The sequence below is a fragment of the Pygocentrus nattereri genome, chromosome 10, assembly GCF_015220715.1.
Source record: "Pygocentrus nattereri isolate fPygNat1 chromosome 10, fPygNat1.pri, whole genome shotgun sequence".
Taxonomy (NCBI): Eukaryota; Metazoa; Chordata; class Actinopteri; order Characiformes; family Serrasalmidae; genus Pygocentrus; species Pygocentrus nattereri.
The window spans coordinates 24,598,546-24,611,286 of NC_051220.1; the positions used below are offsets into that span (position 1 = coordinate 24,598,546).

General features: G+C 37.9%; 3 protein-coding genes across 4 annotated transcripts; 1 reads left to right on the forward strand and 2 right to left on the reverse strand.

Annotated features, from left to right (window-relative positions):
- Positions 1–1,205: 1,205 nt before the first annotated feature.
- isca2 (iron-sulfur cluster assembly 2) lies at positions 1,206–4,370 on the reverse strand. The gene is made up of 4 exons (XM_017711764.2): positions 4,087–4,370; positions 2,707–2,875; positions 2,448–2,563; positions 1,206–2,087 (listed from the first exon to the last, which is right to left on the reverse strand). Exons 1-4 carry the CDS (start codon positions 4,146–4,148, stop codon positions 1,913–1,915), a joined length of 522 nt encoding a protein of 173 aa, XP_017567253.1. The 5' UTR covers positions 4,149–4,370; the 3' UTR covers positions 1,206–1,912.
- Positions 4,371–4,464: 94 nt separating this feature from the next.
- On the forward strand, positions 4,465–6,892 carry LOC108435742 (Niemann-Pick disease, type C2). Of its 2 annotated transcripts, none has more exons than XM_017711766.2 (5): positions 4,465–4,577; positions 4,934–5,039; positions 5,677–5,784; positions 5,945–6,117; positions 6,324–6,892. In XM_017711766.2, the coding sequence occupies exons 2-5, from the start codon at positions 4,958–4,960 to the stop codon at positions 6,408–6,410; spliced, it is 450 nt and encodes a 149-aa protein (XP_017567255.1). In that variant the 5' UTR covers positions 4,465–4,577; positions 4,934–4,957; the 3' UTR covers positions 6,411–6,892. The 2 variants fall into 2 exon arrangements, with proteins under 2 accessions (XP_017567255.1, XP_017567256.1); XM_017711767.2 differs by having other exon boundaries at positions 4,529–4,577; positions 4,931–5,039.
- A 770-nt stretch (positions 6,893–7,662) lies between these two features.
- LOC108435761 (gsk3b interacting protein) lies at positions 7,663–10,412 on the reverse strand. Its single transcript, XM_017711799.2, has 3 exons — positions 10,350–10,412; positions 9,473–9,718; positions 7,663–9,395 (listed from the first exon to the last, which is right to left on the reverse strand). The coding sequence occupies exons 1-3, from the start codon at positions 10,410–10,412 to the stop codon at positions 9,237–9,239; spliced, it is 468 nt and encodes a 155-aa protein (XP_017567288.1). The 3' UTR covers positions 7,663–9,236.
- Between the last annotated feature and the right edge of the window lie 2,329 nt (positions 10,413–12,741).

A 12,741-nucleotide genomic window follows, 5' to 3' on the forward strand; every position in this document is an offset into this window, starting at 1 on the left:
TTTTACTCCTTTTGTCTTATTTTTCCTTGTGCAAATGCAAGGCAAAGCAGTTAAGGTGTGTTTGAGTAGTTGCTTGTATGAACAACAGAATCATCACATCAATGACATTTTTAGGAAGGCTTTTTGTAGTGGGCACACAGCTCTAACCCATTGATTTTAAAAATGGAAGGATGGAGTTACAAGGGTTTAAACAGGGTAATTGTAATTGAGTAGTTTGCACATATGTTTTCTGTTCTATTTTAAACTGAAAAGTGAATAACATACTTAATGGCTGTTTTGACTGGAAATTAAGTAAATAAAAGGGTGATTTTCAACTTTTGCACAGTATTTTATGTAGTACAGATACATTAATAATACAAATAATATTATCAATATCATACATTTAAGAGAAAATTTGTCTGGAATGGACTGACACTGAGTAAAACAGTGAGATAATGTGATTACCATCAGAAGCTATCGTAGTAATGTAGACCAGGCACTGACAAATTAATTGCTCTTTTCCAACTTTGATTAGCTCAGAGGGAAGTAAACAATTACAAAGTCTTAAACACCACTGCTTGTTAGTCAAATCCAAGCAGAAACCTTTATCAGTTCCCTCATGAGCTGTAGTCACAAGCCAAACAATTCTGTTTTTGATCTCGAACTATCCAGTGACAGCAAAGCTCCGAGAATTGTCTTAGATATGACACAGCACATTCCTCTGGTGCTTGGTGATAGTTCACTCATGATTAGAGAGGGTGGAAAAGAGGTGGAGAGGACCTTTAACAGCTCAAACTCAAAGATGATTCTTCAACTGTTCACTACAGTCTTCAAACTACAAGCAATGGTTCAAAACAGTACAGCTCAGCGGCCATTTTTCGCCTGCATTACTCACTTGAGATGAGGGGGAAGTTATCAAATCAAGCGCACAGGCAGCTCAGTCAAACCATAGTTACATCATTTACAGTGTCAGATGGGTCTAAAGTGCTACAAGCAGACCACACTGTGGTGTAGTCCATTTATACAGCATCCACCCACCATCAGAACCACTAGGGCATCATTATAAGTATAACTTACAATACATAATAAAACAAGTAGGTGTAAACAACACAATGACACCACTGCCTTTTACAGTATAGTAAGAAATGAGGTGATACTTATGCTATTTATAACCTAAAATAAGTAGAATATGCATGCACAAAGTAAAGAGCAACAGAGACACGATGTTCTTCTTGCACTATAATTTTATTAAACAATTTAACATCCTATTTACAATTTTTTATGTACAGTTTACAAGAAAATAAATTAAACTATTTGAATTTTCCAAGTGAAAATAAGTTAACATGCCCTCTACAGAGAACACACTTACACAAGCCATTTTATGTTTTGCTTTTTACCAGCATGTTAAATAATAAATAAGCAGTAATTGTGTGTTACAATATGCAGGAGTGTGTTGTCTGTAGAGAATGTGTACTTAGTCTCACAAAACATGTTATTTGACTAGGGTTGCGCAAACTTTTGCATATGACCTTACGGCTGTTGACAAGCTCTACGGTCCTCCGATGTTAAATATACCATAATCATAAGGCATACTGAATGACTATAACTGCACAACAAATGTCACATTCATTCACTTGAATATGGAACAACAAATGACAATAACACAGCTTAATTTAAATAAGCACTCGGTCATCTATTGTTTGGAATACACTGTGTGTAGCTGTTTTAAATCTGTGGTCCTCATCCCTGTTCCTGGTGACTCTATGCGCTGCTAATTTATGTGTTCTTCTTGCGCCAACACCTCTAGTTAAACTCATAATTTCTTGGTGAGCTGCTCTTTATTGACACAAAAATGTGAAGTGCATGTCCTGGGATGAGGAAAAGCACTGCTAAATGCATTGTGGATCTTAACAAACTGATATTGGGACAACTTTCAGACCTTTATAGAAAAAGAGCTGCCACAAGAGCAGCCATGTTCTGCCTGGGGGTTCTTAAGAACTTGGAAGGAAGAGCGGATGAGCTCCTGGCTGAAGTCCAGCGTGGCACCTTTCACAAACTCCAGACTGTCCTGGTCTACTATCACCCCAACACCATTCTGTTCAAATATTCTGCAAGAGTGCAGACGCAGACAAAATTAGGTGCAAATGGTGAACTTAAACAAAAATCAAACCATCTCTGAATTCTGCTGGAAATTAGGCATGAACCCTTAATATGCAGCACTGTGAATACTAGCTTACTACGTACTACACCCACAAACTTCTTCAGTTGCTGTATGGTAGATATATGTCCTAATAGCTGTGCTAATATACTGCTAAAAATGTATAAAGTTAAAGAAATTAACTGCCATTTATCGAGTACAACTTTCCTTCATTTATTTTAATAATAACTTACTGCGTCACTGAATTCTCGAAGAAAATTCTTATCACCTAATGGGGCCTCTCAGGGAGAGCGAGGGAGGTATGCATTACCTGTCATCATTATTTTTGACCGTGTCCACTGAGAACTTATACTGGAAGCCAGAGCATCCTCCACCTTCCACATGTATCCTCAGATACTCGCCCTTATCCATGATCTCAGTGAGCCTCTGCACAGCAATCAAAAATCACAGCTGACAGTGGGAAATGATTTTGTTTGTTTATCCCTGATTGAGTTCTCCACAAAACAAAAAAATGTACAAACGAATTTTTTAATGCTACTCAGGATAAAAGTTAATGAGAATTTACCAACCTTGACACAAGATTCAGTAAGATAGACTTTATCTTCTGCTGGACTCGCTGTTTGTTGCTCCTGAACTGGGCTGTGGCTATACTGCATTGTGGAGATCAGAGGGGGCATCTGAGACACCCGCGTAACCCCCACAGGCCGGGATGCACAAAGTACCACTGAGGAGGGGGCACTTTAAAAGAAAAGTGGAATCTGTGAGTTAACTGGATGCACTGTGAAGTGTTGATATGACCACAATGGCACATTAACCCATGTCCAACTAAATTTACTGAAATAGAAAATGTCACAGCACCTGTTCTAAATTAAATATTATACAGCTACACCTTGAATGAGGATTATAATTATATGAGAATTATAATTCGTATTCAGAATTATTTTATATTCATTATTAAAATCAGCAGTCACATGTGACCAAAAAAAATGAGCAATTGCAAAGTGTAATAATACATTTGAAATATTTATTTAGATTTGTGCTCAGGCTATCTCAGAGAGCATGCAGACTAAATCAGACTACATGTCGGAGATTAAGTCAAGTTAGCTTTAATTATACAGCACATTTAAAAACAAGTGGCAACCAAAGCGCTCTACAATACAATCATGTGTTTTTAAACAAGCTAAAGGAAAAGTAACATAAATGTATGAATGATTAATGGCTGTTTGAATAATACATTAAAGTACAATAAAATACAAAGCCGCAGGCGTAAACACAGCATAGACAAACAAATCATGCAATTTAGTGGACATTATATACGGACAATAATGTGTTGAACAGAGTAACTACACTAACGGGCCTAACCGACACCGTGTGACTGTACTGACTGCCACTGAGGCAGCGGTTACCTGCACTGCGTTTTACTGAACGTGTGGCTAATCCATCCTCACAGAAGCTGCAAAATTACACGTAAATGTTTGTAATAAAAGGCAAATAATGATAAATGATGAATAGCCAGTATCCATTTGTTTTGAAGATGAACTTCGCTAGGTAGTTAAAAGTGTCTTATGTGATCATTTAACAGACAGCTCTGCTGTCATCCAACTCCTAGCTAGGTTAGCTGCCTCGGTTTGCGTTTAGGGTTAAGGTGTCCAATAGCGAAACCGCCCTGCTGCGTTAAGATACTGTTCCTCTAGAATACTCAAATAGTGCACGCAGTTACGACCCGAGCTGTCTGATTCTCACCGGGCAGCTTTAGATATCGCTGCAGTCTTGCCCTTGACTCTTGTTCTGGTAAGGTTAGCCAGCTAGCTTGCAGCTTCGCTAAGCTAACGCTGCTAACGACGCAGGCGGGTGACTAAGTACATTTCTTTAAAACACAAAGCCTCAACAGAAAACACCAGTCTCAACCCAGTGACAATCCAGAGAATGACTTTCGGGCAAATACTTACTTTATAACTTTCCATGCTTTTGTTTTGGACGCGCTGATCAAGACTCCTCTAGCGAGTGACATCTTCCACAACAGACTGGAGATCGGTTGCCAGGATATGATTTCCTTAAATCCCCCTCAACCACAAATAGCCAAGTGTTCGTTATGAATAAAATAAAATTGCTCACATGGATGTTTCAGAACTCCATACTCTGTAAGCACACATTTGCCGTTCTAATATTTTAAATATAGGGTATCTGTGATGCATATATGATTAGGTATGTTTGCGTATCTGGCAACAAATTAGGGGCGTTAACGGTTGTTTTCGCTTATTTTCAAGAGGCGGGAGACGTTATTGGCCACCGCCTGTGACGCAGACCTCTGCTAGTGGCTAGAAAGGGTCTCATGAATGCGTCACGAGACTTGTGTGCTTGTCATCAAAAGCAGAAGACTGGGCTCGGTCTTGTGATAAGGAAGCGAGGAGTGAGCAGAAGGGCAGGACGGGACGTGGTGGTGAGTTTTAATGTTCCTTTTCTGTTTTCTTAGTTGTTTACATTTGAGATTTCTGAGACGTAGTTAAAGAACAAACGGGGCTTCAGCTTCAGTCCAGCTGCCATCATGAGTATTTCCAATTTGGTTTTCTGTGTTTTGGCGAGATGCGAAACCTGTTAGTGAGGGAGTGAAACTCAACGAAGTTCACGAAGTAGATTTAATACCTCAGGGCGGCTGGTATGTTGGAAAGCAGTCATGTGATTGAAAGAGACTGTGGTTTTTGAGGCCTTACGACTTGGTTTATGAGGCTGTTTTCCAGAGGAAAGTCCTTGCGGGCCGGTTTAACTTTAACTAGAGTTGTGTGTGTGTGTCAGCAGGTATTGAACACAGTCATCTGAGAGATGGATTCTCGCTTCCTCTGCGCCTTCTTGCTGCCTTTTCTTGCGTTCGCTCAGGCTGAGCAGGTGAAGTTCGCTGACTGTGGTGAGTGAACCGCTTCCTTTATCCCCTTCTCGCATCTGCATTTTACAGGCAGCATGATGGGGGAAGGATTTTCCACATTTATTTGTGTACTATTACCCCCCCTCCCCCTTTTTAGTTGGAAAGCTTAAAAGGCATTTCCAAAAGCCTTTTAAAAAAGAATTAGTCAGTGATATTAAAGTTTGGTTCTAACAAGTAACTATTCTTATAATGAACATATCTATACTACAGTCTACAGTTCTCATGCATGATAAAGGAAAGATTTACCAAAAAAATAAATTCCAACATTTCACCTTAACCCAAGGGTAGCTGATCAAGTAAAATGAATTTAGTGTCTGAAGTTTCCTTCTTTAGTTTTGCACTGAAAGCTTATGTAGCTACATAGGAATAGTCTGTCACCCAAAATTTCAGAGCAAGAAGTGAAGTTCAGACACCAGTTGTGTTTTACCTGTTCAACTATGTTTGGGATAAAAGGAAAACTGAGTGATTTTTAGGCAGTTCCTTCGCGTCCAAGTTTCTGTGCCTAAATGCAAGAGAATGGCGTATGAAGACATCATTGTTTTATACTTATTTCACACACTCTTGTCTGCATCTGTACTGTTCATAGCTTTTATAGCATGTTATTTTTCCTTCACAACAGGCTCAGTTTCTGGAAAGGTGGTCGAGGTTGACATTCAGCCCTGCCCAGATCAGCCGTGCCAGCTTCACAAAGGACAGAGCTATTCTGTAAATGTGACATTCAACAGTGGTAATTAATTTCACACATCTTATTTTTTGGCTCTCTGTTCCACTAAAGTTGGTGTCGTACTTCTTTGATTACAAAATGTGCATTTTTTAAAAAAAAAGATTTATGTTCACAGATTTCATAAAACTGTAGCCCCTTATTTGTTTGCCTGTCTCTCTTGTAGTGGTTGAGAGTCAGACCAGCAAAGCTGTGGTTCATGGAGTGATCGCTGGTGTCCCTGTTCCTTTCCCCATCCCTATTGAGGATGGCTGCAAATCTGGAATCCAGTGCCCCATTCAGAAGCATAAATTATACAGTTATGTCAATGAGCTACCTGTCAAGGCAGAGTACCCCCCAGTAAGTAGTTTTGATAGACAAACTGAACATTTTGTATGTATGTATGTATGTATGTATGTATGTATGTATATAATAAAGTTTTTTTTTTTGTTTTTTTTTTGTGTTCCATTTTACTAGTTTTGTTCACAACTATCAGCGCTGAACACGTCTGCTGTCATGTGATGGTGCAGTAACTTCCTTGTGTTTTTCTTCCCTTTTCTCCAAAGATAAAATTGGTTGTGGAGTGGGAACTGAGAGACGACTCCAGCAAAGATTTGTTTTGCATCAAGTTTCCCGTTCAGATTGTGAGCTGAGGGTCGACATGGATGCCAACAGAGCTGCTTCAAAAGGGAAACCGTTGCTTACAATAACAGATTCTTCTTGCATTTTTCTATTAACTCACCTTTTTAGAAAATTGATTTGGATACATGTTTTATAATTTGGTTAGTTTTCTTATTAATGACTGTCATTTTAAATTGACATTTTCTCTAATTTACTGTACACATTGTTTAGGATAGTGTTATGAAAAAAGGTATCCATGATCATCTCAGTGAGATACTTTGAATAATGTTGAGTGTTCAGTGTTGAATATAACATTCTGGTATATTTTTTCCACTTTCTTGGCTGCTGTGTGGCTAAACAATGGTAATCTAAATCTTCTAACCAGAAGTGTCAATTTAAGAACACACAGAGTTAAGATTTTGCATTTGATTTTAAAACATTTAAAAAATGTATATATTAAACATTGTAATTGGAATAATGCTTGTCTGTCTGAAATAAAGAACTTTTAATTATGCATTTGGGTTAACTGAGTCTGTTTTAAACGAATATTTGTTTTCCCTTGAGCTTTGATAAGGGTAAAAGTCCAAGGTGTGTTAATGTCTCTAGTAATTCCATTGATGTGCAAATATTTGAGAGGTCATTTTGAGATAAATAAATAATTTTATTTTGCCTGTGCTTAAAATTGTGTTAAGTATATTTGCTTACATTCTTAGGTCATTCTTATGCACAGTGTATTTGATCGTGGAAATTTTTGGGCAAGAAATGATAGGTATGACGAACTACATACGATTTTGATTTTTTTTAATTTTTTTTTTTTTATAACAATGGTTGAAAAAGATCAGCTGAGGCTATTACAAGAGGAAAAAGTCCCATGTTAACAGAGGAGTGCACAACCTGCTAAAATTAAATATTAATGGAGTAAATGTAGTTTCATAAACTGACCCTGAGAACAATTTAGAATCATAGTTTTAACAATTTAGCTTCACTGTACCCAATGTAAACATATTTAAGAGCCACAGTTAATCTCAAAGATTGCATTGTATGCATACCATCAAATAATAGGATTAAGATTTAATTTTTGATGTCAATAAAACCATTGTTTAACTCCATGCTGTGATCTTGAGTGCGTTGTTTTGTAAATGTGGTTAGTGAATGGAAATGGTCACCTTTGGCCAACTGTAGAGTACAAGCATGAAGCATGTGTTGGTTTTTGACACAGCATTGTATTGTACTTTAGACACAATCCTTGCAACTTAAATGAATTCAGTATGCAACAAAAGCAGCAATACTTTGTGTGCTTTTATTGAACAGAAATAGGTACGCAGCCATTCAAGAGACAGCATAACTTAAGTCCTGTCGTTTCTTATACACACAATCATTACTTTTTTCTGAGGTTTCTGAACAAATTCCCTAAAATAATTAGAGGCATGTTCAAGATGGATTTATTTGGTTTCATGAAAATTTGCACAGATGATGAGAGCAAGTCTGATGACTGGCCTTATTCAGACAAAGCAGCACATTATCATCTGCCTCAAAAGCTATATATGAAAATTATAAATGTAGGTTGAATTTCAACAGGCTTATAAAACATGAGGTTAACCCTTTCATGTTTATGCATTTATATCAAAGCTTACATTTCTCTCTCTATCGAAAATCCAAACAATAAACAAAAATCAATGGAATGTAACCTTGTACATGTTTTGGTAGCCCTTTCAAATATCACAGATAATGGCTACTCTCTTTCTTTAAGGGTGGTTTTGTGCAACAGAGAGCACATATGATCTGGGGTAAAGGTCAGTGTGCAGTTTAAAATCCTGTGCACCTAAAAGAATAAACAGCTTTTTAAAATATATTCTTTAACTAAGGAAAGGCTGAAATGTAATCTAAACTGAAGCGGCTGATGTAATAATAATAATAATAATAATAATAATAATAATAATAGAAAAACTAAGACTGCAAATGAGATACTGTTGTACTGATGTGCTACAATCATTCATCCCCCTAAAATGCAAACATTTTACTTCAAGCCTACTGTAGTTATGGTTAATAATTTATCTCCTGTTTTGGATGCAAAACACTAAATACTTGAGATTCTGTGCAGTTAAAAATGTCAACCAGGTAAAGTAAAAACAAATACAATGTCTGATAAAACCGGAAAAAGTAAAGCACATCAGCAAACATGCATTTCAGTGGTATTAAGTAGTCTTGAAAGCGATAAACTGAGTTAAGTAAAGGATGTGTAGGGGGAATCCCATTTTCCAAAATAAAAGTCCTTCCCAAAGAGATTTTTGAGGGCCTCTCCATCGCAGACATCCTAAACAAACAATTCTAGATCATCACAGTAAAGACTTCAAGGGAACCAGTCGGTTACCAAAAAATAAGCAGCTTTTCCAGGTCCTGTTTAGTCAAAAATAGTGAAATACCCATCTGTAAAAAAAACATTTAGGCCTATTTATTTTCTTTTTTGTAGACGCATTATCAGTTTACCAAACGATTAGCAAATACTGACTTTTCAGAGGTCCTGTGCATCAGCAACGGTATTTTCTGTCCTGTTCCTTTTCAGTATTTCGAATAACAGCAGTGTGCTATGGTGCATTTCAATCAACGCCCTCACTGTGTCACTGCCCTAAAACACAATAAAAACATTGCCAAGTAGCCGTGTATGTAACTTAACTAGTATTTGACTGAAAAGTTTTGTTAAAACGCAGAAGTAAAATCAGGCAATAAGGTCTTACTGATAGGAAAGGATACCACTGATGCTTTAAGCTGACTGTCCACGTAACTGCAGCATAACAATTAGCTAGCAAAGCTGTTTTGATATAACCAAACTCCTGGTTTGGTGCTGGACTCTGAATTCTTCACTGTCCGTTTTGTTTGAGCCGCTCGAGTCGCTGTAGCAGCGCATTTCCAAACGCCTCTCTGTACCCAGGGCTGAGGGAGTCCAGCAGCGAGTAAACAGTCTCATGATACTGGGATCCCAGACCCTCATCGACCTGATCAAAGGCGTAGCCCACCACCTGAAACAAGAGACGTTTCAGTAGAAACACGCAGCATAGGCGACAACATAAAATGACAATCCTCTATCCACACTCACCCTTAGCCCCGCCTCGGTGAGCTCTAAGCAGTAGCGGTTCCCTTCTCTAGTTTCCACGTTTATATAAGCCATGTCCAAGGCGTTTGTGAGAGTTTGAGACACATGCATGTCAGTCACAGCAAAGAGCACATCGTTGACCACTGCTTCAGCCTCCAGCCTCATGTCTTTGACGCCTCCAAGATCGGCACAGCGGTCTTCGTATGGGGATTTAGACAGTTCCTCTGGCTGGCAGTCCACTTCCATCCCCTAAACACAGCGCTGGGTTGTTAATCGAGTTTATTCGATTAGCTAAGGACGTGTGGAAGCGGAGTCGCAGCGACGAGACAAATCTGACGTAATCAAATATGCTAGCCCGCTAACTTGTGCTAAGCTAGCTAACGTTAGCGCAGACAGCTTTATGCAGATAACGCTTCAGCAGAAACACATACAATTAAATAAACTGAAACAGCATATTAAATCCGTACGAGCGACGTGTTTGGAGACAACGAAAGCCAGGTTAATATATTACGCACCAAACAGCTGGCTAGCTAACGCTATATTTCATGAACGCTGGTTAGTTAGCTGGCTAGATGCTAAGCTGACTGTTTTCTTATTTGAGTTTTCCGTTCCACCTTAAATGGTGAGTCAGTTAGTCTGTCCTATTTAAGGTGGAACGGAAAATTCTATTAAGACCCCTTCAGCTTTGTCTGAACTACACGGTGCAGAGTTGTATGAGAAGCTTGCAAGCTAACTTTTGCTAAGAATCAAATTAACAATGAAAAGGCGCCTTAAACTGAAAATGACAGGATATTAAAACAATCAATAAATGATCGCCTACTGTGTGACACTGTTTATAATGTCTGGTAAGCATTTATTAATAATTTTGTTAGCTACTAACCTCCTCCGGGGATAGTTCAGCGGTACACTTCCGGCTCATGCCGGCTAATGTGGGAGTGTTCATCTACAGCAGTCATTGTTCCGCAGAAAGTCTGCAGTAGAGTGTGAGTGCGTGAGCGGCAAATATATATATATATATATATATATATATATATATATATATATATATATATATATATATATATATATATATATATATATATATATATATAAAAGCAAGCTATAGCTAAACTCATGTTGTCTCTCAGTTGCTTTGTACAGTGCCCCTTGGGTACCTTGAGAGGAGTTTACAGTAACTTACTGTGCTGAACTGGATTGGCGGGTGCAGTGGAGGAGTGTGGTGCCACTCATTTCATATCAAATTCTAAAATGATTATATGTGTGTCATCATGTGGAATTGCTGACATCCCTGAGCTTTGTTTAACATTTCTTGTGGAGACAAGGTTCAATTTTGGGGGCCTTTGCTTTTCTCTTTGAAAATGCTACTTCTATGTGACGTCATTAGTAAACATAATATACATTTTCATAGCTATGCTGATGACATACAGTTATATATTTGCATTCCTTCTGATGATCAGAGAGGCGTCTTTCAGTTTTATGCTTATAAACTGTGGAACTCAATTTGCATTTTATTAGGCAGTCAAGCTCAGTTCACACTTTTAAGAAATGTCTTTAATTTGGCATTTAATTAAAATTCTACATCTCTTTGGTATTTATGCTTTTAGTTTGATCTGTCTTTACCCTATGTTTTTAAATGAGTGCTCATAGTCTCTTCTATGGATGTTAAGCTTTATCACCTGTCTGTAAAGCACTTTGAGCTGCCACTGGCATGAAAAGTACTTTATACATAAAGATATTATTATTATTATTAAAGATATTATGTGCATTTATATAGTACACAAGCAGCAAGCCTTTACTAGAACAGACTCCACACTATTGTTGTCCCAGTGAACATGCCCACTGTGAACCAATGAAGACCAAATGTGAGCAAACACGCTGACCTATTGTGAGCAGCCCTCATTGAGCTAGTGCTCATCGGTGCAGCTTGGGCCAAATGAACATTGGCTTATTGATGGCTCAGTGTGGACAGCCTACACTGGACCAATGTTTTCAGATGTGTATAACATTAAACAACATGTAGAACTGTACAGGCAAGTGTGGTAAAATAGGAAATGTAACATTTACATGACTGGTGGTAAAACTGAACATTTGGATTAGAGTTTTTGCAGTATATTAACCATTTCAAGTGTATATCAACCAATCAAGTGTTCAAATTATTTTGATAATTCAAATATTGTTCACTTATATTTTCAGTAATTCCTTCCTTAAATTATAGGGAAAATCTCAATGGAGCATAGCAACCCTTTGCATAAACATGCTGTTAGATTTCCCTGAATCATCAAGGCAGGGTGCCATTCAGGATGTCACAACCTATCACAGAAAACAAGTACAGACACACCTCTCATAAAGAAGAAAACCACCCATCTACTACAGCCAGCACTATTATCTCTATGTTAATAGCTGACAACACAGAGACTAAGCCATTTATCCTCCTGGGTCACAGGGATATACTGGGGCCGATCCCAGCACTCACTGGACAGAAGGCAGAAAACAGAAAAACTGGTCATTTAAATAAACGTTGACCCCTTGCTTTGAAATTCTGAAATGATATGTGTGGCATCTCTTGGTATTGCTGACATCTCTGAGCCTTATTTAACAATTCTTGGGAAGCATCATAAGGTTGAGTTTTAGGGCATTTGCTTTTTTCTTTGTACATGTTACCTCTGGGTGATAATATCAATTTTCATAGCTGTGCTGTTGACACTTGTCACGTGTAAATGCAGTCACTGAAGCAGGTTTATATAATTTGAGAATTATTGCCAAAGTTCAGCCTTTTATACCTCAGAACAATGCAGAGAAACGTTGACTATTGTAATGCTCGTCTTACTGGGCTTCATAGGAAATCCATCTTCTACAGCTCAAACAAAAAGGAGCAGCACAGATCATAACAACAAAAAAAGCTCATATCACTCCTGTTTTGAAAGAACTGCAGTGGCTGTCTGTATCATTTAGGATATATTTTAAAGTTCTGCTACTAGTTTTAAGGCTTAAGGCACCTGCTTACATCACAAAGTGTCTGTATGCTTATGTACCAACACATGACTTTAGGTCTGCAGATACTGACCTTCTGGAAATACCTTTCGTAAAATCCAGAAAGTGTGGAGAGGCCTTTTTCAGTTATTTCTGCTATTCTGCTTCTAAACTATGGAACTCAGTTCCACCTTCTTTTAAACAAACAGGCTCAGTGCACGCTTGTTTCAAAACATATTTCTTTAACTTAGCGTTTAATTAGAATTTCACGTCTTTGGTATTTATCATTTTAATTTGGGCTG